The following is a 27394-nucleotide window of genomic DNA, read 5'->3' on the forward strand; positions in this document are numbered from 1 at the left end:
TACTATTGCCATGTACAGAAGTGAAAAATGAAAGCAAAAAGTTAGTAATCTCCTCAAATGTTATCCATAAAGCTGATGCACTAACATCCTATTGCAACATCACCTCTCATCATGAAAAAAAAAAAATCAGTTATCATTGATTTTGCTTGTCAATTTGATCAATAGTCATATAAATGAAAATTGAAGCCAAAAATGAAGACTATGTAACTAAAAGGAGATATGCGTGTGGAGCCACATGGAGTGATCAAGCTGCCTGGTCTGTTAACCCTCAAGGTGTAGGTCTCTGGCCACTGTCTTGGCTGTGATGGGGTGCATGGTGCCCCTGTTTTCCAGGAATGTGTCAATGGCTCTCTGCCGTGCATCGGGAATGGCGTACAAGTCCCTGCAAGGTAGAGATCATTTGACCTTGTTTAATAACAAGTTCTGAACTTGGCTGCATTTTTCAACATCGCAAACACGGTGACACAACATTTGTTCCTGCCACAATTGCTCCGGTCTTATTTTCTCCAAGAAGTTAGAGTAAGGCTTAGGTTCTCGATAGGATTGTAGATTTTGTGTAATGTGACGATCAGTATTAGGGATAGGCTTATGTTTGTGGGTTGAATTCATGTTTGGCTTAGCATGCAGATACATGTATTTCATGGGAGCAATTGGCACAGGAGCAAATGACATGGAACCCTCAAACACACTCCAGGGAATTCACTCTGATAACTATGATAATGTTTTAACAGAATGATAGACAACAGACGACGCATGTCGGACAATGAAAAATAAATGAACAATGAATGGACGATGAATGAATGCAAAAGCTCGCTTGAGCCTTTGGCTCATGTGTGCTAACAATGTTTCTCACATCCAATCGGCAAAATGGAAAGGGCTACACACTTTTAACAACAAATAGCCATTTCTTGCACTTACCCAGAAATTAGTTTTTTGTTGCTCTGAGCAAGCAGCATCCTATTGCTGTAAAATACTTGTAAGCACGTATGTCATTAAAAAACTAGATATATCGCTACGGCTACTGATATGCCTCCGCCATAATGCATGGTTCTCCTAATAGGTCTATAGTACAATGTCTTGACAAAGTGTGATGACAGTTTCACACAATTGGCAAAATATTAAAATGACAGGTTTGACACAAATGTGCTGAATGTTCACTTTCCTAGAACTAGGTTCAATTGGATGAATGATTAAAATGTCAGAGTGCAGGTATTTGGGGAACTGATGATTTTTACTTGACTTTTGACCCTTTTATAAGTTTATGCATTGAGTAATTTTCAAGGTATTGAGATAAAGTATAATTTCAGTATCAAATGGGAAAATAGCATTATCTAAACCTGGCCTTTGACCTTTGACCTCACACTTCCAAAGAGAATCACTGTTAGGTTGAACATGCATAAATATGTAAGTTTCATGATGATACCTTGAGTTACTTTCGAGATATGGAGGAAAAAGTTTTAGCACTTTCACTTGATCTTTTACCTTTTGACCTTTGACCTTTTGGCAAGAAACTTCCCCAAAAATATATATTGGGTAATACATGCCATACATCAAGTTTAAAAAAAAAAAACCTTCAGGCATATTGCATTTTAAGGAAAGTAGTGATATTTTGAGGAGTTGACCTTGACCTTTGACCCCCTGACCTTTGACCCATGACCCCCAACTTCCCTAGATAATCACTGCCCATCGGTACAAGCATATATACTAAGTTCCATGAAGATACCTTGAACCATTTGCGAGATATGGAGAAAAACATGAAATTTCAAAAAAAAAAAATTCACAAAATAAACCTGTGACCTTTGACCTTTGACCCTGTGACCCTAAAAACCACACAAAGTATTATCCCCCAAGGATATACCCTCATACCAAGTTTGATGTAAAACCACCACACGGTTCTTGAGATATCGACAAAAACAAAACGGGACGGACGGACGTACGGACGTACGGACGGACGGACGGACGGACGGACGGACGGACGGACGGACGGACGGACGGACGGACGGACGACCCGAAAACATAATGCCTCCGGCCACTTCGTTGCGGAGGCATAAAAAAACAACAGCTCACTGTAGATACATCTAATATGAAACAACAGTACCCTGTTTCAATCAGGATTTGCTTGTTGGCTTTTCTCCCCAAATTCTGCTGCTTTGCCACTTTTACGACCTTACAAGAAAACACATGGAATTTAGAAGGTTTGGCACAGAAAACTACCTTCAAAAGTATGTTGAATAGCTTGAACTTTTGAAAATGGTTACTACATCAAGATATATTCTCACCTGTAAAGGACACGAGTGAACTTCATTCGACCAGTCTCCGCAGCCATTTGAAGGGCGCCCTCAATGCCAGACTCATCACCAGCCCGAAGCTTCAGTCTCAGCCATCTAGAACCAAATCATTTTGATGTGCACATCACTGTCACTTTCCAGCATTTTTAAAGTACTGAGCATTACACCTACAGGTAACAGAATAGCACAAGCTAAATTTGGGACAAGACGGCAGGCAAGACTTGCATTTTAACACAAACATACAAACTTAAAATAGTCTTTTTACAATATGTCCAGGGCATCTCCCACTATCAGTGATGTGAAACTTGTGACCTGAATGCTAATTGTGATTACAAATGAATAACTTCGCATCTGCCACACTAACTGAATTAGTCATCAATTCACCACATTTGAGAATGAAATTTAATAATACCAACAACAACACTAATTATGATAACAATAACATTGTCAATTGGAGTTTTTACAGGGCACTTTCTACCATGAAAAGATGGTGACTTTGCTTTGCAAAGTCTTAGAATGTTTCACACACCACAAGTATTACCTTCAAAGTTTCTATCTTTTTTTAAATAAAAAAATAGCTATACCGCAACCTTTAGTAAAATCCTGTATTCAAATGGTTTGCACTGACCTAGAGTTTTTATCATCATGACAATTTACAGAGCAAAAATTAATTACATATAAGATTCCTAGATTCTACAGTAAAGTAACTATTTGAACATAGATTGACTGATAATTTGCAAATTTCTATGCTGTCAATGTACTTTGGTGCAATGAATTTAGCACTGAGGACACATGGCTAGACTACCACATATAACATTTTTTTTTACACATGGTAGCAGTTGAAATGACAGCAGGGAATATTCGGGATACTTTTCTCTTACCTAAATCTGATTTCAGAGTTGAGGTTCTGGTCCAGGTTATACACTGCCTGCATTGCATGAATATGTTTGGCAGTCAGTGGTTTCTGTTGGGGGGGGGGGGGGGGGGGGGGAGGATAAAGAGAAATGTCATAAATTGCATGATAACAGTTAATTACAGTACAGTTCACACATGTGGAAAGAAGCAGCAATGCCAATCAACGTTTTTCCAACTGAAAAGCTACACAGTAAAAAAGTTCAAAATTTCCAAATCCACTACCCGACTACTTAAAACAGGTACATGTATGCACACATACAAACACAAGGAGTTAATGCTCATTGTTTCTGTCACTGCGTTGTACATTTTAATTCTTTTGCACACATGTTAACATTTATCCAATAAGAGGCTCCTGTCTTTGCTCCTCTTACTTTGAAAGGACAGCACTAGTATGAATAGCATAAATGCTTACTGTATTTTGTTGTCCTTTAGATGAGGTAAACATAATACAATCTTTAGATTCATTCATTTTATACAACACTACACATGTATAGATCCTTGCCATCTGATTGGATGAATGAGGGTCACATGACATTCAGAAGAATCAGCTACTGTCCCACGCTCACTCTTAATGGCAGTGCAGTAGACATCTATTGAACAGTAAATCAAGCGAGTCAGCCATGGAATAAATCCTAGGACACACTGAACTTGTGTATCGTAAAGCATTAATGCATATACACACCTGTTTAAAACTTAGGGCCAGAACAAGTTCTGGGCTTTACTGTTAGTCATCCCTCTAGATAGGCTTAATGTTAGATCTATTTGGGTCTAGACAAGGCCTATATTGTGTGTTTTACTATACAAATATTCAATGTTTTATCACTCATGCGACGATTCGAATATTACATTCGGTGCAAGTTTAACCGTCCCATTCAACTCCACTTTATAAACTTGTGTCTTTAAATAGAACGGTTAAACTTGCAACTTAGTAACCATAACTTTAATAGACACTGAATATTTGTATATTATATACTTCTGTTTTCAAAGGTACACTTTTCCCCAGACTAACCTCATGGAGAAGCTGAGCAAGAAATTCCTGAACCTGGGAGGATGACATCGATGTTAGGTCATCAGATGAGAATTGTCCAAAATCACCTTCAGATGCCTGGGAAGCAATGCAGATATTCAATAAAGGGGACATGTCATCATATACACGTATATACAACATTGTGTTGATAGTTATCTGAGACTTCTAAAAGACAGCTCAGATGACCTTTTGCAGTCAAGAAAATCTGCATCAGATTCATACTCTACAGGTACAATGCACAACCTTAGTGTACCCCCATCCCCCCAAAAAAGAGAGAAAAAAAAAAACACATACACCCTATTCATGATGTGACAGGAGTGAATAATCACACACCATACATATAGGCATAGAAATAATAAATGAAGATACAACAATTACAACACTTGCCTCTACCCCCAGAAAAAATAACTACAAATCACAGGATAAAGAAAAAGCACATTGCTCAACAATTATCAAGGGAATACATTATTTGCATTCCTACTTTTTCACCACACGATTTCTGTTAAAAATAGTCTTGAGCTGAATCTGTTTGTAGATTTTACAACTAAAATAGACTGTTCTTCTAAGCACACAGCCCCATACAGTGCAGCAGTGTGTGGCAAAACAAGGATAATAAACATGGTTTCAAAAGAAAAATGCAACATGGATATAAAAGCAAACATCTTACACTTTATTTGTAACAATTAGCAGATAGCATGTCAACATAACTTTAACAAGACACACTGTGCATTACCGTAAATGCAGAATTTTTTGGCACATCTTAATCTTTGCATATTTTGCACTACCTCTGGTTAGTGCAAATTCAAACTAGAAATGTCGCTATGGCGACTGATGCCTCCGCAATAATGCATGATTCTCCCAATAGGCGTAAAGTACAATGTCTTCACAATGTGTGATCCATGACAGTTTCACATAACTGGCAAAATATTGAAATGACAAGTTTGTCAGAAATGTCTTGAACTGGGTGTGGTATAATTTTCTAAGAGTGCAGGTACACATATTTGGGGAATTGAGAATTTTTATTTGAATTCTGATAGACCTTTTTATAAGTTTATGCATTGAGTAATTTCCAAAGTATGAAGAAAGAGTGTAATGACAGTACAAAATAGATTTTTTTTTTTTTCGGAGGAGGGGTATTGAAACCTGGCCTTTGACCCTTAACCTTTGACCTTTGACCTTCTAGCTGGAAATTTCCCAGAGAATCTCCATTAGGTAATGCATGTATTAAGTTTTGAAACTAATAATGCAAGCATTGCATATACTAGTATATGAGGGAAATAGTAAAATTTTGAGGAGTTGACCTTGACCTTTGACCCCTGACTATTGACCCATGACCCCTAAATTCCCTAGATAATCCCTGCCAGTCAGTACATGCGTATGTACCAAGTTCCACAAAGATACATTGAACCATTTGCGAGAAAAGTGATATTGCAACATTTTCACCTAACCTTTGACCTTTTGACCTTTGACCTTATGACATGAAACTCTCTCTGGAGAATCTTTACGCAGTAGTGCATGTCCACACCAAGTTTCAAGAAAATATCTTTGGGCATTGCATAGAAATGGGGGAAATTGCAACACTTGTAGCATTTGACCTTGACCTTTTGACCTTTGACCTCTTGCCAATGTCACGAAAGTCTACTCAACTAATTGTCCCATCATACATCATACTTGGACCAAGTTTGGTGAAAGCTGCTTCACCCAGTTTTGAGTTATCACGTAAACAGATAAATTTTAGGATTTGACCTTGATATTTGACCTTTGACCTCTGTCCGATTTCACTGAAAAACTAATCAAGTAATTGCCCCATCACACATCATCCTCCAACAAAGATTGGTGAAATTTGCTCTATCCAGTCTTGAGTTATCGCGTAAACGGATACAATTTCATGATTTGACCTTGACCTTTGACCTTTAGCTGATTTCACCCAAAATCTTATCAAATAATTGCCCTATCATACTTCATACTTGGACCAAGTTTGGTAAAATTTGCTCCATCCAGTCTTGAGTTATCGCTTAAACGGATACAATTTCATGATTTGACCTTGACCTTTGACATTTGACCTTTAGCTGATTTCACCCAATATCTAATCAAATAATTGCCCCATCATACTTCATACTTGGACCAAGTTTGGTAAAATTCCAGTAAATATTACTCAAGTTATCGCGTAAACGAAAGCGGACGGACGGACGGACGGACGCTACGACGTACGGACGGACGGACGGACGGACAACCCGAAAACATAATGCCTCCGGCACCACTTCGTGGCGGAGGCATAAAAAGTGCAAAAATATCTTCACAATTTTATCACCACATTTTGAGTCAGGTAACAATTGTACAGTGCAAATTCAAGAACCAGCGAATATGTTTTTGAACCCCCCAGTGCGAAAAATTCATCGCATGAAAATATTTATGTTTACAGTAGCTTAGAGGGGCTTGCATCAAACACTGGTTGGCCAGCTGTATCTCCGAACATTTGGAAATTGGAAACTTGTCATCTTTCTAGAGTTATGATACCAGCATTGATTTCACAGCATTTAGTAAAATCAACCAAAGCCACTTTTGATACTGCAATTTTTCACACATCTAATCCGAGCCCCGTCTAATGTGTTCATTTCACTGCCTCCTTACCTCAGCCCATCTCTTGCACAACTCGGTGCACATGTCACTCAAGGTTGTGTCATACCTAGTAAAAAAAAAACCAAACAAACAAACACGAAACATGAAGATGTGTGAGACACAATGCATTCCCAGTATAATGAACACGGTTATAACAAAATAAAAATTCAGACCACAGCCATTATCCACTCTGTGTATTTTTATTGTTTATTTGTTCGGTTACAATGAAATTTCGATATAACGAAAGAAAAATGCCGGTCCTGAGGACTTCATTATAACGGGAGTTCACTGTATAAAGAGGGTCAGAGTCTCCTAAGAAAGAGCTGTTTGATGAGGACAACTAAATTGTTATTTGGAAAAATATGATCTTACATACGATAGATCATATTATATCCCTCATGTAAAGCTTCTTGCCATAGGATTGTACAGAGCACGAACATGGTGTAGTTTTACTAGCTAGCTACGAGCAGCTGGATGCGGTGCAATTGGTTACTAGCCAGCGTGATATAGTACTTTTGGGAATCCACGATTTGCACCCATCGTGATCGTGTGATCGATATCTACATTTCTCACTTAAGAATGTACGCAGTGCGCGTAGTAGCGATACTTTTGAGCGACAGTCCTGTGGCTTGTAGCTAGCTAGCTAGCGCTAAGAGAGCGCGCGGTGTGACATGTGATGTGCGACAGCATTACAGAAATCTGTGTGGTGCGATGGCGTGGGTACCGGTCGGTGTGTAACGTGTGGACGTGTGATACGTGATCAATGCATTCAGCTCAATTGACAAAGTGACTGCTTCCAGTAACGGAAGAATGATCGCAGGAGGACACCATATCAGGTACGAATTAGGAATAAACTAAAACCGATTTTGAAGATGATCTGGGTAACGAAGCCGCTTTAGGCCTACTTCTAACGTAGTCCTGGACCTCCTCGATCTTTCGGAGTTTTGCACGCTGTAGTGTAGCTCGTGTGTAGGAATCAACAACAGCGCAGCGGTGTCGTTCGCTACGCGCTGCACGCACTGCTGCTGCACTGCTACAGCCTAACGTTAGATTTATCGTTCACGAAACCTGCACACTTTTCCAAAAGGGAACCGTCATTACTCTAGTAAAATGCTCGAGAGGGATATAAAACAAATATCGACTGCTTTCTTTCGGGCCATGGTAAAACTATTTGACCTCGGTGATGTCTCAACAGTGCCATGTCCCTCGACTTCGTCTCGGGACATAGCACTGTTGAGACATCACCTCGGTGCAAATAGTTTTACCATCTCCCTCTGCAGCAGTCGATATTTGTATAATAGATCACCAAGTCTCTTTCTATTCATTAACTGCCTGCATATGAGAAGAGATATGCTTTAATCTTTGACAGCAAGCACACGCACGCACAAGCAGCAGCTAAAGAGTAGGTGTAAGAAGAAATGCTCATGACACATTACTGCCTTTAAGTTTCACCATTCTTTGTTCTGTAAATCTTTCAAAAAACAGCAAAGAACAAAGAATATAATGATCTCAAACAAGGAGGATGAGGACAAAAAGAATAAAAGATGAAGAACAGAAAAAGAGAAGATTTCAGAGTTCCGGTACTTACTTTGGTGTGACAGGTGGCATTCCAGGAGCAAAGAACCATTTGTCCCACTCTACACAGTCAAACACACCAGCAGTAGCCTAGTATAGGGACAAGGGACAAAACAAATAACTGCTGCAACCAAAATTGGCACATACACAAGTCATACAAGCTGAATGCAATTTATCCCACTTCAAACCAGCATGACACCAATATACACATTTATGATAAAAATCTATCTTCATCTCAGCAAACAATAAAAAGAATCCCCCACAAAAAAAAAAAATAAGTGCAAACTAATGATGACATATCATTTCATTTGTCCTGACCCAAGACAGATGCAGCCCATAAAGCGCAAAATAGACAATACACATATGTGTTTGTCTACTACGAGTATGTATTCCATTACTTGGTATGGAAACAAGGAAATGATAACATAAAAGTACATAATTTATGTGATACACAGCTCATCATTTCTCGTCCCCTTAATAATTCTAAATTATCATCACTTAACATTTCTAAACCAAGTAATGATAATTAGGTAGAAAAAATGTTGTGGGTGATATAGATCATGATAAAGATGAAATATGAGTAATAAATCATCTAGCAGAGCTTGTCATTATTTTTCGGTACCTACTGTAAAAGTGGTTTCTTTCGTGGTGGTTTTATTTTCGCGCTTCATTTAACATCACGCGAAAATGTTTTGAACTCGTCGCTTGTTCCAACGCTATCATTACCGACCGCGAATTTAAACACACGCGAAAAAGTCGGCACCGATGGAAACCGTGAAAGTTTCTGTACGCGAAAGAAGCCACTTTTACAGTAACATGCACATACTTACATTAGTCGTCTACAAATATTGCAAAAGCTATTGTTAATGTTGCTTAATCTTATGGCATTTTCCATTCAAAGTGAATATGTACGCCAGAAACATTGTCAATTCTCTTCGAATACAGCTTTACATTTTTCAAACTGCAAAAGCAAAGAGCTGAGAGGTAGTCTTGCAACAAGACTTGCACAAGAATACCTGTTCCTGGAAGTATTCTAAGAGGTAGTCCTTCCAGTCCTGGGTAGGCAGAGTCTTGTACTTGAATTTTTCAATGTAGGATTTCAGGAATGCTTCAAACTCTGCAAAATGAATGATTACAATACATAATATGGTTAGATGATGCCACCAAATCAAGACCCTATGTTCACCCTCATAGACATGTGGATTGAGTGAATGCAGCAATATTAGTAGAACACATCAGTCAGAGTTTGAGGAAAATTGGACAATCCATTAAGAAGTTACGAATTTTTGAAGTTTCTGCTCAGTCACGGCTGGATGAAAAGACTAGTATAGCTCGTGATGTCACATGAGTACAATGATATAAGGAAAGAATAAAGAAAATTCAACATATTTCCATTTTTCTAGCATAATAAAAGAACACTAGACTTCTCTCTTTCAGAAGGCAGGGGGAATATATACCATATATATACCATATATATATAGCAAGTCGAAGAAATGTGCACTTTATTCAAAAAGTAAAGTTTTGTGAAATTCTCTTTTTATTTTCCCTATACAGTTGTACGCATGTGACATCATACACTGTAGTAGTCTTCTCTTCCAGCAGTGACTGCGCAGATACTTAAAATCTTCGTAACTTTTGAATGGATTGTCCAATTTTCCTCAAACTTTCACTGATGTGTTCTACTAATATTGCTGCATTCTCTCAATCCTTATGTATATGAAGGTGGATTTGTCCTTTAATAAGATGTATCATAATTACTGATCTCATCATAAAATAGACAATACTGGTCAGAAAAAATGGGGCTATTTCCAAAATGTATTCTTTTGAGTGATCTCTTCTGGTTCAATTGGAAGGGGTAATTGTGGAAGGATGATTGAGCACAGTTTATTTGCACTTGAACATTACAGGACAAAATCGTGTTAAGTTCATCATGATATTGCAAACCTTGTTTACTGTTTAATAAAGTGAAAATGTCTGGAAAGAAAACCATATATCACCATCTGGGGGTTTTGTTTTGGGTTCATTAGTTTGTTTTTGTTTTTGGGCAACAGCTTTTGAACCTCTTGATGTTGGGGTTTATAATTTTCTTCTCTGGCCCTTTATCACCTTCTACAGACTTGAATAAATTTTAATTGGAGAGAATTTGGCATGTCAGGTACAGTAAGGCAGACTTCATTCTCTTCCACATGTTTTTGTCTTAAATCTACAATAATGTCTGACAGTTTGGTCATTTGTATCTTGCTTTTCCACATTTATAATCATTCTTCACACTGATTAATTCATGGAATTGGAAAGAGTAAGATATTGAGAGATTAAAACATGGACATTTACCAAACAATTACAATGAAGACAATGAATCTGTACATTTCCCAATCCCTAAATTAGATATGAATATACCAAAGCAATTAATATATCATTGTTGGATATTGACTGTATCCACATTTTCTAATCTTGCAATGGCAAATATCAATTACTTTGCATTTGGGTTAATGTTGCCAGCGTACCAAAAACCACATAAGAATATAGATGCAGATCAACAATGTTAGAGTGCAGATTTCCAACAGGATTTGCAACGTGCTAATATACTGGGAAAGGAGCTCACGCTACTTACAAGATTTCCCTAAGTTAACATAATTCCTATCAAATGTCATTCCTAACATAGCTTGTCTATGTAACAAATTTACAGTTTACCAACCTGAATTATGACATGACAAATTTTTGTTGGGTTTGGAAGAAATTGTATTCTGTATACTAAACAAATATGATTACATTGAATTAATTGCATGCCCTATAGCAATAATGAAATTTCTTTATTCTATATTACAACCTGAACCATCAAAATATATTGGCATATGACAGCTTGGGGCCTTTCAGCATACCAGGTGCTTAACATCAGGTTCTTATTATATAACGCCATGTAAATTGATTTAGTAATTAATAATTGCATATACATTTGCTGAGGACATGTTTTAAATCATTGAAGAGGCATCTATCTACACAAATACGCTGTATTTCAATTTAGAGGAGCATGCACAGCTGATAAGCAAAAATTTCAGCATAGTCACGAAAGTGATATGACATTTACAATCATACCAATGTCAACATAGAATCAACAGCCGTATCATAATAAAAATATTGTTATATGATTTTCTCTTTGAGATTTAGTCCTTAACACGAATCAATCATTTAAAGGGTGTGTACAGTTCTGGTTGAGGTGAGGATATAGCTTTTAATGTTTTGCGAGATATTCAGAAACTACTCTATGAGACGTCAAAGAGCATGCAATTCTAAGGGGTATCAAAAGTTTATTTGATGAAAATCGGTTTTGAAATGGCTGAGATATCCAAAATTAAGGTGAAACAAAGAGATCCTAGCAAAAGGCATGGCCTGTCGCCTTTTATTATTATCACCTTTTTGGATATCTCAGCCATTTGAAAACCAATTTTCATCAAATAAACATTGAATCCTTTTTAAGATTACACGCTCTTTAATATCTCATAAGAGGTTTCTCCTTATCTCACTTTTTAATGTCATAAACCTGAATCCCCATCTCAACCAGTACTGTACAGTCCCTTTAATGTCTAATAGCACAGGTTTTCAAGGTTTTCAAGAAACACAAACACAAGGAACAATGTTACATGGGCAAAGGAAAGCAAACACTGTCCTCAAGTACGGTATTCTCCTGCAGCAAAATCTGCCAAGCTCACTGATACTAGCATTGCCACTTCACAAAACTTACCATGCTGATCAAAGACAAATTTAGTGAGTTAGTTTGTGGCTTAAGGGTTATTGGCTTACATTTTTGAAATAAATATCTACCAATCTTTTAATTGATCAATTTATAATTTTCCACTCATAATTTGAATGATGTGATAAAGATTGGCATGAAATGGTGACAAGAATTCACAGAATATTCTCAACATGTATCCTTAAAATGACTTGAAAATCTTTAAAAATCAAAATCCTAGAACCATGTAAACATCGTTCAGAAAGGACATGTGAAAATGCAATATTTTCTGTCAACTTCCTTTAGCTGTTTGAACCTCTATAAGAATGAAAACCCACCAGCCAATCCGACCAAACTCTCCAGATAGAACAAGAAACTGGAACCTTTCTCATACGCTATTGTGGAAAGTGCGTCATCGGGGTCTATACCGCCCTCTAGTGGCACAATCAATTGAGTGAATTGAGGGCTGTCTGCGAATTTCTCCATCTATCAAGGCAACAGAAGTATAAACATGCAACGACAACACAAATTAGCATATGAAACACCAAATCAAGGAAAGCATTAGTATCTCAATGAGAAGAATATCAACTGCTGCAGTCAAAGTGATAAGCCATTTCAACATGAAAATCACAATTCTGACACATTTTCACAAACCCTGGTGGTCACATGACTTTGTGCCATCCATTTCTACACACCCATTAATTCAGCAGTATCGGCACAGTTTACCGGTATCAATACACTTGTCATTAAACTAAACACTATTCTTTGTTGATACGACTTGATTGGATCTGTGATTGGGGTCTTGCAGAAATGAAGTTGGAAAATTGTGATTGTCGATGTGGAATGGTCAAAGTACCGAGCACTGTAAAAGTGGACATTTTTGCGCATTTCACGCAAACAGAAACTAGCGCAAAAATAAAAGCACACAAACATTTTTGCTTGCCACATGTTCCTGTGCATGATGTCTGGATTCCGCGGAATTAAAAACAGGCAAAACTCTTCTTACCCAGCCAAGCGCGAAAAATTAGTCATGCGAAAATATCCACCTTTACACTGCTACGAGCAGCTTGGGTTAAGACTAGAGGACATCTACAAATCTGTTAGTAATGGAGCGTGACCACAGGGGGGATGAGCAAAGTCAAAAAAGAGACAATTGATGGAAGACCAATGTTTGGTTATCTTCAAGAGACCAAAATGATGGTAAGACAGAACTGGATTGTAGTTATGATGAAATGGCTTATCACCAGGATGGCAGTGCTGCTGGTTAGTGTGGCAGGCTGAATGCACATCGGCCATTTTAGCTTCTTACCCTGGACGCCTATGAGTGATTCGAGGTAGAAAAGGAAGCAGGAGCCCTTTTCATAGGGAATGCTACTGAACGCGTCATCTGGATCAATACCGCCCTCTAGGGGTGGAATGAGCTGGGTGAACTTGTGCTCAAAGCCATACTTCATCACCTGATATACAAGTACAGTAAGTAAAATGATAACAAGACAGAATTGGATTGTAGTTATGATGAAATGGCTTATCACCAAGATGACAGTGCTGCTGGTTAGTGTGCAGGCTATTCAACATGCACATCGGCCATTTCAGCTTCTTACCCTTGACGCCTATGAGTGATTCCAGGTAGAAAAGAAAGCAGGAGCCCTTTTCATAGGGAACCCTACAGTAAGCGTCATCTGGATCAATGCCGCCCTCTAGGGGCGGAATGAGCTGGGTGAACTTGTGCTCAAAGCCATAATCCATCACCTAATGTACAGATAAAGCAAGTAGCGAATGTTATGCTAAAGCCCCGGTCACACAGCGCTTTACGGCTTAATCACGGCCAAAACCCATCTAAAAGAGGTCTCCCGTGAAGCAGACGATGTTGTTCGCATTGATGTCGAGTTTAACCCTAACTAGGCCGGGCTATTTAGGTAGATGATAGGGCCGGGGGGGGGGGCCCCCCTCCAGATCTCTGCCGTCGACCGCAACGAAAATTGGCCCACACATTGCCTATGACGTAATCTAAAGTACCATGAAGTTAATTTTTTTTTAAATTGTCATTTATACTAAATTATGCTAATTTATGCATAATGATGCATGAAATCAGACAATTTGGTGTAAATCACTAAATAAAGCTTAAAGGGACTGTACAGTACTGGTTGAGGTGGGATTCATGTTTTGAACATTCCTCAGTGAGATAATGAGAAACCTCTTATGAAATATGAAAGAGCATGTGATTTTAAGAAGGATTCAACGTTTATTTGATGAAAATTGGTTTTCAAATGGCTGAGATATCCCCAAAAGTGATAATAATAAAAGGCGACATGCCCCACCTTTATTAGGATCTCTTTGTTTCACCTTGTTTTTGGAGATCTCAGCCATTTCAAAACCGATTTTCATCAAATAAACTTTTGATACCCCTTAGAACTGCATGCTCTTTGACATCTCATAGAGTGGTTTCTGAATATCTCACAAAATGTTAAAAGCTAAATCCTCACCCCGACCAGAACTGTACACACCCTTTAAAACAGGCACATTTTTTGTGTAAATATTCTTTTTAGTGTCGTTAGCAAATGTAAGAGAAAAGGGGGGGGGGGCCTCCCAGGCCCCCCCCCCCTCCAGATCTCAGCCGTCCACCGCAACGAAAATTGGCCCACACATTGCCTATGACGTAATCTAAAGTACCATGAAGTTAATTGTCATTTATGCTAATTTATGCAATTATGCTAATTTATGCATAATGATGCATGAAATCAGACAATTTGGTGTAAATCACTAAATAAAGCTTAAAACAGGCATATTTTTTGTGTAAATATTCTTTTTAGTGTCCTTAGCAAATGTAAGAGAAAAAAATTGTGCCATCAGAAAAAATTTCTTAAGTATTTTATTGTTTTTTGAATTTCTTATGTATTTCTTTGTTTGTTCGACTTTATGTTTTTCATTGTTTTTTCAATGAAATTTATCAGCGACATTGTTCCGAACAAGAATATATGTTATTACTTGATTTTAATCAATAAAACACCAAAATAATGATGCTTTTATGAAATTTGCCTGTAAGCACAATTTGCATTGAAATTGTACATGAATTCACGTTTTTGGTCTGACATGCACGTACATATTTATGCGCAACTTTGGAACCGCGCGCCCGGGCATCGCAAATTTGGTGTCAAAAAATGCGGGAGACTCGAAAGAAAAAAGTCATGAAACGTCGCGGCGATAGCTTTTCGCGATAGCGATACATCGCGCGGAACGTCGAGGGGGGGGGCCCCCGGCCTTTTTAGGGTTAAGACGAGCTACGGTCGATTTATAGACATTGCAGGACGCGGGGAAAAATCTGAATGGCGTCGGACGCGGTAAAAAGTTTTGAACAGCTCAAAATTTTACTCCGTGGACAACCACGGGTGACACATGTGGTAAAGACATGCGATACACGTGAAACACACGTGATAATCCGTGTTCCGGCCGTGATTAAAACTTGGGGAGACGCAGTAAGACGCGAAAATTTAGCGGGCAGTGCACTGTCATCTGACGCGTGTTACGCGTTGGTATCACTGGAAATAGCGTGTGTTAAGCGGCTTATCACTGACAAATTGATTTTTGTGGTACATACACGTGGCTGGATGTGGTTAGCCGTGCTTAGGCAGTGCTTCAGCAGTGGACAGCCGCCAACGGCCATACCCGTACAAAGCACGGCCAAACCAAAATTGACCAAAAAATTACTACTTACGACCACGTCCACCAGATTGTCATAACTTTTTGTACGTGATTCAGACGTGGAGTGCTGTGTGACCGGGGTATAACTTATGAATTTAAAGAATGAAATGCTTGCTTGAATAGCAATTCAATACATCATATACCGTATGTTATGGATTATTGGGGTTTCAAAAGCAAAACCTGCATGCATGATGACACTGTGGGATATTCCTTGGTGCAGCTCTAATTGGGCTTCCCAATGTAAAACATATTACACATACCATGGTCCTTGATTTTTATACTCGATATCTATATCTTTATACACACTTGCAGTTTGGTGATCATTGAAGAGAAAACTAGATATGGGACTGATGGGAAACCAAACAATTTGAAATCTCATGGCACTTTGAACAGACTTCTCACAAAGTAACACATTGTTCCACTAGACTTGAGGCAACAGTGCTTAATGAGATAGTCTTTCCACAATTAAACCAACACCTGCACTTGTAGAGCACCTCATCAATTGTGATTCAAACAGTAAATTGAAGTAACAAATATGATAATATCAATGACATATTAAAAGTGGTGCATCAGTGATGTAGTTAAGCAGAACTGATCATTGATAGAATCACTATGTACATGATTGCATGAAAATTTTGGTAAAGCAGAATGAATGATAATAATAAGTACAGCATTTGCAATGCGCCTTCGATCTAGTATCCTATTCTGAGGCGCAGAGGGACGTAATTATGAAAAGAATAGCATACATCATAGTCATAATTGTACATAAGAAGGTTGAAAAAGAAGAAAGAGATAGGTAGAGATATACACACCAATGAACAATTCATTGAAAATTCAATCGAAACAAGATGCGAACATATGTGATTTCAAAAGCTTTTTAAATGTTTCAATGGTCTCTGCTGATCGGATCCTCAGTGGAAGAGCGTTCCAGAGAGATGGGGCTGCAGATACAAGGTCTACATATTTTTTTTTTTCTTGTTTTAATTCATGTACAGCCCGGGGTAGTCAGATAGTTCTGCCTTTAAGGTTCATCGGTTCAAGTTTTTCGTTACTGACAAATATCATCAGGAAAATTGCCTAGACCATAACCAGCCTTATCAATAATAAAAGTCTATGATCAGCCATTGATTAACATGTTTCCTCTTTACTAATGACACAGTAAACAGGTCTATGTCATGATTACGATGAACAAAGACAAATAATATTCCTCTTTTTTTTAATCCTATACAGGGAGTGATAAAGGCATTCTCAATCTTTCCCATGAAATTGATAAGGGCATTAACACTACAAATTTAGACCAGTGACAACACACCCCTGTCATTCTCAATGGGCAGATCAATAGCGCCCTCAACATTCTCAACTTGTTAAGAGTTGGACGGAAACTCACTGCATTGAGGAGTTCCTTGGTGCCACCGATGAAGGCAAAGTGTCTCGCCTTCTCCCCCTGCATCCGGCCCAAAATCTTCCTCTCCACGAAGACGGTGAAGCCCTCGTTGAGCCAGAAGTGCTCCCAGCTGCAGTTGGTGACCAGGTTTCCCGTCCAGCTGTGGGCAATCTCGTGTGCCACAACCTGCGCAAATAGCAATCGAAATAGGATACCAGTCCTTGTAACATTTTCACATTGCTTCTTCAAACACTGCAGTATTGGCTGTGTATGTAACACAAAGAGGATTCTAAAGCAACACTGCAAGACATTGGAATGCACACATAAAAAGCTATACTGGAACTTTTTGATAGATCCATTTAATAGCAGAAGTGCTATCCTGCCAAAATGTATGATTATGGACTTAGATGTTACATAGCTATGTATCATATTTATGAGAGAGCTTTATTTTCAGGTAATTCAGTGCCAGCGAAATTCATAGAAGGCCGACTTCTCATCAGGAGAGAATAATAAAATCTTCATTGTTTCAGGTGACACACAATAGCATAAGCCCAGGGCCTTTGATGAATTTCAAGTTTGTTCAGTAGACAGCCAGTTATTCAGTGAAATCAGACACCAGGCTTACAGTCATGTTCAATGCTTGATAATACAGAGCGAAAGCCTACAGGGTAATGCAACCAAACTTCCATCTACTCACAAGCAGTCTATAATCAGTCATAAAAGATATAAATTTTTCGTTTTCAAAGTGTATAATTGATGAGGCCAAGTATAAAGAAAATCCAACTTTATTGATCATAATTTTTCAAAACTAAGCAATGGGCAGAATACTCACATTTGCCAGTGATCTGTCTCCTGCCTGTAGGAAAGAAAGTGAGGAAAAAAATGAACAACAACATCGCATGACATACCTGCACTTGCTGAAAATCAGTTTAGCAAAGAGCAGCATAGACCTTTGCTGCTCAAAATTGACTGATTTTAATTTATTGTTTCTGTTATTTACTCTGCTTGCACTTATTTCATTTATCATAATTTGTATCATAAGAACGCAGAAAGAAAAACAAAGAAATGAATGACATAACAAAAGAAAATATGCAAGTGAAAAGTCATGGCTTTGATCCATTAACAGTGATTGATTTTCAATTGTTATGAATTTATGTGGATATCATCACACTGGTTAGGTTTTCATGAGACAAGTGTCAAATTATGTTCATTGAAACTAGAAATGTCGCTACAGCGACTGGTTATACCCCCGCCAAACAACATTTCATAAGCTTTGGTCAAAACAACATTTCATAAGCTTTGGTCAAAAAACTGAGGAAGTAGTTAAATCCGCAAGATCTTTCCTTGATCTTCTGCCATTAATATGCCGTTACCATGGCAACGTACTTTCGGGTACTGTCGAAAAATGCGTCTTGCACATCTACAACCAAAGGCACACATCTGTACCAAGTTTCATGGAAATTGGGCAAAAACTGAGGAAGTAGTTTGCAACACAAAATTTTCCATCATTTTGGCTCATAATATGTGAGCTGTTACCATGGCAACATACTTTTTGTCACTGTCAAGAAATGTGTCATACTGACCTATATCCTAAGACAAACATTCAATATGAATTCCTTGAGAATTGGAAGAACACTGATGAAGCAGTTTTGCCATGAAGCATTTTGCCCTATATTTTACCAATAACATGCTGTTACCATGGCAACGCACTTTTTGCCACTGCGGAAATATGTGTCTTGCACATTAACATATTCAGATGAACATCTGTACCTAATTTCATAAAAATTGATCAAAAACTGTGGGAGGAGTTCGCGACGCAAGATTTGTACCCATTTTTGCCCATAATATGCCGTTACCATGGCAACGTACTTTTGGGTACTGTCAAAAAATACGTCTTGCACATCTACAACACAAGGCACACATCTGTGCCAAGTTTTATGGGAATCGGTTGAAAACTGAGGAAGTAGTTCGCGACGCAAGATTTGCAACGGACCGACCGCCCGACCGTCCGCTGATTCCTATATACCCCCTTCAAACTTCGTTTGGCGGGGGTATAATCATCTATTATTCAGGTGCAAATTCACTTTTGCGAAACCTTGTGGAGCAAAAAACATATCAGCTTTGGGATGATTCTCCCCATGAACTTGGCTGCAACTTAAGACTAGAGAAGCACTCTGACCTCCGCCAGGGATGCAGCGCATTCCCACCACTGATCTTGTTCTTCCACAGAGATCAGTGATATCCACCCAAACGTACTACTAGCATTGTGTGCTGAAAGCCGCCCAATTTCCCAATATAGAAGCCTTTGTTACGTCATAAACCCTCAGCTGGACAACGCGCCTCGCCCTAGCAGAAACTAAAGCACGCACTTTAGTGCGTGCATGCAAACCTCAAGTACGTGCAGCCTGAACTCCCAAGTTCATTGACCCTACCTGCCAAACTATCAAAAATCCTTCATAAATTCCCCCAAAATTCTCGGATCACTGACAAAAGTTAATCGTTTGTTACTTGTGTCATTTTCAACCTTTCCTGCAAGTTTCATCCCAATCCGTTAACTACTTTTTGAGTTGTTTTGCACACGGACAAACTAATACACAAACACACAAACCAATAGTAATGAAAACATAAAACCTCCTCCCTTGGCGGAGGTAATAAACAAAGCCATGCAGCTGCACAATGCCAAGGTCTCATAGGAAGGATACTGTTTGTTACACAATAAAAAGTACCAGGGATCTGTTGCATACAACTTTCAACCTGAGACCTCAGGTAAGTATGATTCTGCCACTGACTTTAACAGAGGGGGGAAAATGTGTCAAAGATAGTGTTAGTTTTCTCCTGTAAAAAAGTTTTAAGCAACAGGCACCATCGTTTCATCATCACAATTCATTGACCAGGCAAGTGTCAGGAATTCTGTGTGAAGAAGTTACACTGATAAACACAGCACAGAACATGTTACATGATCCTTGCCAATGCACATGACAAGCAAACCCAAACTTTTCAACGGATATAGTTCAGTCAAAAGAAGAATAGATGGACAAAGTAATATTTTCCTCACCAGCAGAGTGGGCGTGACAAAAGTGAGGCAGGGGTTCTCCATTCCTCCATATGGGAATGACTGGGGTAGGATTAGCAGGTCGTACTGTCCCCACACATAGGGCCCCATCAGGTCTTCTGCAGTGGACAACATCTCTTCAGTCTGTAGAGGAAGATGTAACATAGTTCATGCATTCCACATGATTAAGGTTGTAAATAAATAAAGATATCACTATTTATTCTAATATGTGTGTGATGTTACAGCAACGGTATGCAATGGCATGCGCATCTAACTGTCATGAAAATCACATTCTATGTTCAGGTCAAATATGCCTTGTACTGTTACTTTATTAAATCAGATTTCAGAACAAATGGCCTTAACTCAATCCACACCTAGAATCCAATATGGTGAATATATCCAAGTTGAACTAAGTTCATGAAAAACTAAAATAATACTCCCAGATTATGAAACTGAAAGTGCACATACTATGCATATATGAAAGTTTGTTATCACTGCTGGACATGTGCCATCTCTTGATAATGGAACATGTGTGTTATAAACACTTTCTTGACTCACCATAGGAAATTTCTGGTAACAAAAGAGTTAACCTCGAGACTCATGAAAAAGTAATAAATTTTTGTCTCACAATTGAAGTAACCTCTCATAGATACCTGACAAAACCTACAATTGACAATACTTTGCTTTCTGGAGCAATATAGAGTATTCAAAATGAACTCAAAAGAGAAAGGAGAAAGACAATATATAAAAAAAACACAACCTGTAGCTTACCTCTGCAAACTCGTATGCAGACTTCTCAATGAGTTCCTTCTCAGACCATACTTTTGAACGCGGACCAATTTTTCTAGAGTGCAACAAGGACAAGTTAACAAGCATCAAAATTGACATGATTCTCACAAAACAGCAGAAACATATCACTTGATCTGTTGTGAGTCCTAGGATACATGAACAACATTGGCTGTCTCTCAATGGAGACATATGAATACAAAGTTAGCAAATCTATAACACTCTGATTCAACAGAACACTGAATGACCAGAAAATAGGGTGACTATACATGTATAAGGTTGATCTACAAAATTGACAGCACAGTATTTCCATCAAGACCATCAGCCCATATCTTGAGCACAATCAGACATAATATCCTGACCAATATTAAGACACTCCGCATACTAGATTGTTTAGGAAGCTATATCACTAGAGTAAAAAAAGAAAGAATATATATCGTCAAAGAAGTTCACCTGCTTTCCAGTGCTCCAACAACAATAGCTATCAGATAGCTTGGCATGGGGACCATCTGCTTGAAGGAAAAGATCTTGCAGGCACTGTCTGATGGGCAAGGCTCATCCCCTTCCCCACAGGCACTCATCAGACACACCAGGTCACGGGGAACTGTCACCTTCATATAAACACATCATACAAATGAGAATCATGTGAGAGACACTTGCAGCGTAAACCCAACTAGATTCGTCTATGCGTAGGAATGCTAGCAATATGCTAGCAAAATCTTATAATTATTTCTATCATTATTTAGTAGCTAAATCAATGGTATAGATTGCTCTTTTCATGTCTTATTACACAGGCAGTAAAGATTGCTTTACACTGACTCTCTGCACTTACAATTACATTTCATGAATCAAAATTGTTCAAATTGTTCAAATTCATTACCTCCCATGTTTTCAATCATGCAGATGACCTCTACAAAGTTATTAAGGTCAGTGAAAATATTTGAGTTGACCAAGAAGACCCAGCGTGGTTAAGGAACAGTCGTCTGATTTGTTTGATTGATTACCTTAGCATCATAGGTTGCCTTGACGGATGGACTGTCTTGGCATGGAAGAATACTTCGAGCGTGGATGGCCTGTAGGAATGGGAGAAAAGAATACCTGTTGCTAACTCAGGCACACCAATCATCTGACAAAATCAATGTTGTCCACTCTATGTTGTGGTAAGCATATTCCACGCTCTACACAGATTACAGCATTACTTCAAGTAGGGCTCAACACTATCTATTTTGTCCGGTGGCCTGTTTTGGGCCACAAAAATCTTTTAATCTGAAATGTGAATGGCCCGAAAAAGATATGTAGTAGTCAGAAATAAGAGTAAAGGTAGCAATCTATTTTGAATCTTAGTTGCCTGATCGGGCTACAAAAAGATAAATTTGGCACCCAGACATCAATCTTTAGTGGCCCGGGCCATCATGCCATCGGGCCACCAGGCCACTACCAATGTCAAGCCATGTTCCAGCATAATACACCTGGGGAAAAATTGTCCTAGCATTATTTTAGTAAGATTTTAGCTAAAACTGTGGTTGGAGTAGCAGCAAATTTACCTACCAGTACTATACATTCACACCTGGGGTAAAATTGTACTAGCATTATTTTAGTACGATTTTAGCTAAAACTGTGGTTGGAGTAGCAGTAAACATACCTATCATACATTTAATGGGTTTTCATGTTGCTTGTGATAAAGGATTCAAATTCATCATTTTAAATAATGACAACAAAGTCAATGCTTTGGTCTATTTCTGACTTGAATTCCCATTTTAATCGAATATAGTTTCTTTCTGTCCAAGGCCATCTCATTGACCTGGAGGCAAACACTACCACAGGAAAGTAGAAAGTATTGTCTCTTCGAGATTTTCAAGGCAGGTGCTATTTCTTTTCTCCAGAATGTCCTGACTGAAACTCACTAGCTTTGACAGTTTGACTTCCATGTCGTGAGCATAAATAATCTCCTATATCACATTGAAACCATTTAGGTTTGTGTGAGAAAAGGTGTGAAAAGTCAATAGACCTTGGTTTTCCTATCAGTTCTAAATCGATCAATATCTATGGCGGCGCAGGCAAAGCAATATTGAAACTAGAAAAGCATTTGGAAAATGCAGACCTCCCGCAAGCAGCTCATTTCTACCCATAAATGCATGGTGAAAATCGCCCACTTTCCCAATGATAAAGAAGCCTTGTTTTTACCTCCTCATAATCAGCTTCCTGCAATGCGACACCTCGAACATGGCATGCGCTTTAGTGTGCGTAGGCAAACCTCAAATACGCGCAGCTTGAACTCCAAAGTTCACTGACCCTATTTACCAAAAGATTTAAAGAAATCCTTCAAAACTTCATAAAAATTCCAGGATCACTACCAAAATGTAATTACCTCTTCCTTGTGTCATTATTGACCTTTCCTGTAAGTTTGATACAAATCCATAAATAACTTTTTGGGTTATCATGAAAAAAAAAACACCAAACAAACAAACAAACCCTGACAAGAACATACCCTCCCTCGCAGAGATAGTAATGGTAAGGGTGGATAAAGTGAATTCTAATTTAACATCATTCAGTCTTTCCTGCTGCAGTCATTATACTATTGGGGTAGCACAGTGACAGAGAAAACTGCTCAAGACAGGTGAAATTTGATTAACACAAAACCTGTGAAGCTAAAATGATAACAAATGTGCTCTAGACAAACTGCATCATACAACAGGGTAAATGAATAGAAAGACTGGATAGGGAGGCACCAAACCTGACACTGGCTGTAGAGGTATGGATGTTGTTTGCCTGAAGTCTGACTGGGTTCAAGCCATCCTAGAGCAGACGCTGAGGAAGATGTCTCATAGATGACTTTGATACACACTTGGGATCCCCTGGAAAGTAAAATCAAGTTGACACTTAGTTATCTCCAAGTGCAGTGAAATGATTGAAGAAAAAAAATATGTTGAGCAAAATTGGAGATGACAACTTATTTTGTTTTATTTGAAGGCACAAGACTTACTTTAAGATTTCTAGACACAAATGCATAAAAGATTCCTCAGAAGTCAGTCGCTATCAAACTACTTTCAATGTAGGTTTTAATTTCAAGATCCATTCTTCATAGCCACTGTAAGGGACTGGAACAATCTTCCCTCATCAAATTATGTAAACAATTCCTCTGGGAAATATTTCGTTAAAGTCAAAACAATACAGCTATGTTGTTCCACACGCAATGCACTTCTCACATCATGAAGTTAGCATGGATGTGTCTGCAGAGGATATTTTGCTGACGAAACTATCCAGATCCAGTCCAGATAATTTTTCACGAGGAAAGAAACAAGTGATAGGTTCAAGAATGACTTAATAACAGCAACAATTAATAGAGCAAAATTTGTTTCTCACATAAGAACTAGACCTACAGAGTGCTTAGTGACATGCCAGCTGGGCACCATTCTTTACACACACAGATTACTGTACTTACTTGGCTTGCGCAGATGATGGTAAGTTGATAGACAGAGGTGAGCCAAGTGCACCGATGGGTTCCTTAAGTTCAAAGGTCAATTTCTCTCCTGACGAATCATTGATAACCTCTGACACTGTCAGCTCTTCACTTGTATCTAAAACCTGTAAGATAGTTGTGGGTTCATTTAATTATGGAATTGTAAATGAAGCAGAACTGCAGCATTTGCAGCCACTACTTGATCAAAACGGTCTCCCAATTCTTACCTACATGGTAGCATCTCTAGACTCTAGTCCAAAACAATATCCAACATTTCTCCAGCTTCAGCAATATTCGCCTACAATTTTCAGTCATGGACTTTTCCTCTCATTCATATACATGTAAGAACATTTTACTACTAAATATGTATCTCACATTTCACTCTTAAAAAATATAATGTAATACATGTAGTACATAATAGTCACATAGATGCACAATACAGCAGGGCTGCCAACCTTGAGTGAGAGTTTGGGTTGAGACATTGTGAGGGAGTGAACCAAACCCGAGGGATTGAAGCAACCGTGGTGGTGGTGGTTGGGGGGGGGGGGGGGGGGGGGGGGGGGGGGGGAGAGGTGAGGATGGTGTGGAAGGAGAGTACCTCCCTCCCCCTCCCCCTTTCCACTGGAGGGAGCTTTGACAGTTAGATGGTGCACTCTGGTGCATACTTCAGTAAAGATTTCAACACATGCATAGAGTGTGCCTGTAGAAAAGTCTCAAAGGTTTGGGCTTGGGCATGTTGAATGCTTGGATTATCAGGGATTCAGGGGACATATCTTTCTTTTTTTCTTTCTTTCTTTTTTTGATTTCTGTTTTTGGGGTTCAGTGTGAGAATTCTTTTGTCAGAGTGAGACAGTTAAAATTTGGTGAATTGTATGAGTCTCACACTAATTGTGAGAAAGCTGGCAGCCCTGCAATGCAGCTTAACTGCTGGATAAAAACATCATCCATTCTGCAAAATTGGATAGTTCGAGAGAATGTTCTTCATTTAGTACTTTTGCCATTTGGGGTTGGAGGAAGCTTTATGCTAAAGCCAGCATCCCTTTAGCAGTACGGTAGCTAACTTAGGAATATCATGTGAACTGTCTGGAATGAATGAAGTCATGAGAAATTTCTGAGACCTCAGACAGCAAAACAGAACTATTGCCTTTAGAATTACAATTTCATAACAATAACAAAATGAATCAAAATACAAACTCAATCAGAAAATAAAGGATCCACCACTATTTTGTGAGCCATCAGTACCTGAAGCAAAGTCCATATTTTGTTTTATGTCCTTACTTGATTTGATGACAAATCATCATGGCAAAATTCAACATAAAATCCTGGGCAATCCAGGGGTTTAGGGACCATGCACCATTTGACCTGAAAATGGCACTTAATAACATTTTAGGTTACACTTACAGAAATGTATCATGACATTTTTCAAATTCTGAGAGATGTCATTGCAAACCAAAGTCAGCAATGAGTATTAGTAACATTTGCCACAAATATTGTGTAATGCCTACAGAACTCACACAAACTTACCGTTACTGAAATTCTGAAATTAGCCAGCCACTCTAACAGTAAGCTGGCATCTATTACGCTCTTTAGCCTACTTTCGTGAACTCAAAAATTCAAATGCAAGTCCCCCAAATCGTGAGCAACTTTGTATTTGAACACTTGTCCATTGCTGAAAGGACATTTGATTTTGTATGCAAATATCAAACGCAACTTTCGTGAATCAAATTTAATCACAAGTCGAGCTACTAGCAACAGGTCTTTGGGGATAACTACTACAAGGTACAAGGTACAGGGTCCATTCCGATAGACATTACAAAAGCCAGCATGCATACCCTGATCAGGCCTACTTTTGGTAGCGATTCATTGGATTTGCTAGCTAATTTCAGCAGAATGTGTGCCTCTCCCAGACAGAAATACGCATGTACTCATATGATCAGTAATTTAGCAAGCAAATCTCAAAGTCCTGAACCGCCATTCATAATTTGTGCATGCGCTCAGCGATGTTGAATGCAATAATTTCATCCATATGGCCAAAGTTGCATTGACCCACCCATCCTGCAATAAGAGAGGCCACACACAGTTTAGCTTAGTTTTGACCTCAATATGACTTGAGTCATTTTGAGGTCAAAACTGTGTGCGGCCCCTACATCCTTGGATTGCCAAATCCTGAATAACCTCCTTTTTACCGCATTCATTGAGATTAGAATCAGTTTCAAAGTTTTATTGCAGATTACTTCCTTTTTGTTTTGTCCTGTAAGCTGTACATTGCTCAGTCCCATACGTGCATAAATATGCACTGCTTAAATTCTGACACACTTACCACACTGGAAACACCGTCCTGGAGAACATCCAGCGACAGTTTCACAGATCCAGTGAGTACCTTCCGCTTAAAATCCACATTCCATTCAATTGATAGATGTTTTGTGGTAACCTTTGATGGATCGGACAGTGAATTTGGGTCGCTTCGTTTGTCAGCCATTCTGACGAATTCACATTTCCCTTTCAGCAGAGTGTAGAATTAGCGCACGCACTGGGTGGGCGGTGGGTATCATAAGGGATGGTGATGGTCAAGCAGCCGCGCAGCGCGGCGGCGATCGCGGGGAAGCACGAGTGGTGCCGGGTGCAGAGGTAGCACGTGAGAGCGGTGGGTGCAGAGAGCCGGTAGCCTGAGCGAAGAGGCGGTCGCTTGCCCTCATGAATATTTATCAAAGTCGAAACTCCACATTCATGACATTGTGACGCCCAAATAATTTTACTGAGATCGAACTGCAATTAAAGCAGCTGGTGATCATCCAACCAAGGACAAGGAGGACCAATATTCCCTGATCGAACCTTGACCCCCCTAATATAATCATTGAGGAT

The 27394-nt window shown here is 38.8% G+C and overlaps 1 protein-coding gene across 1 annotated transcript; it reads right to left on the reverse strand.

The window, feature by feature from the left end:
- Positions 1-27040, reverse strand: LOC139720663 (leukotriene A-4 hydrolase-like). Its single transcript, XM_071632021.1, has 17 exons — positions 26853-27040; positions 24515-24657; positions 23807-23927; positions 22077-22145; positions 21526-21683; positions 21058-21130; positions 20290-20430; positions 18067-18090; positions 17238-17420; positions 13461-13608; positions 9441-9541; positions 8438-8514; positions 6862-6916; positions 4213-4308; positions 3170-3252; positions 2280-2384; positions 1-382 (listed from the first exon to the last, which is right to left on the reverse strand). The coding sequence occupies exons 1-17, from the start codon at positions 27009-27011 to the stop codon at positions 262-264; spliced, it is 1857 nt and encodes a 618-aa protein (XP_071488122.1). The 5' UTR covers positions 27012-27040; the 3' UTR covers positions 1-261.
- Positions 27041-27394: the final 354 nt, after the last annotated feature.

Source organism: Diadema antillarum, unplaced genomic scaffold (assembly GCF_040938485.1).
Source record: "Diadema antillarum isolate AM-2024a unplaced genomic scaffold, OU_Dant_1.0 scf00000011, whole genome shotgun sequence".
Taxonomy (NCBI): Eukaryota; Metazoa; Echinodermata; class Echinoidea; order Diadematoida; family Diadematidae; genus Diadema; species Diadema antillarum.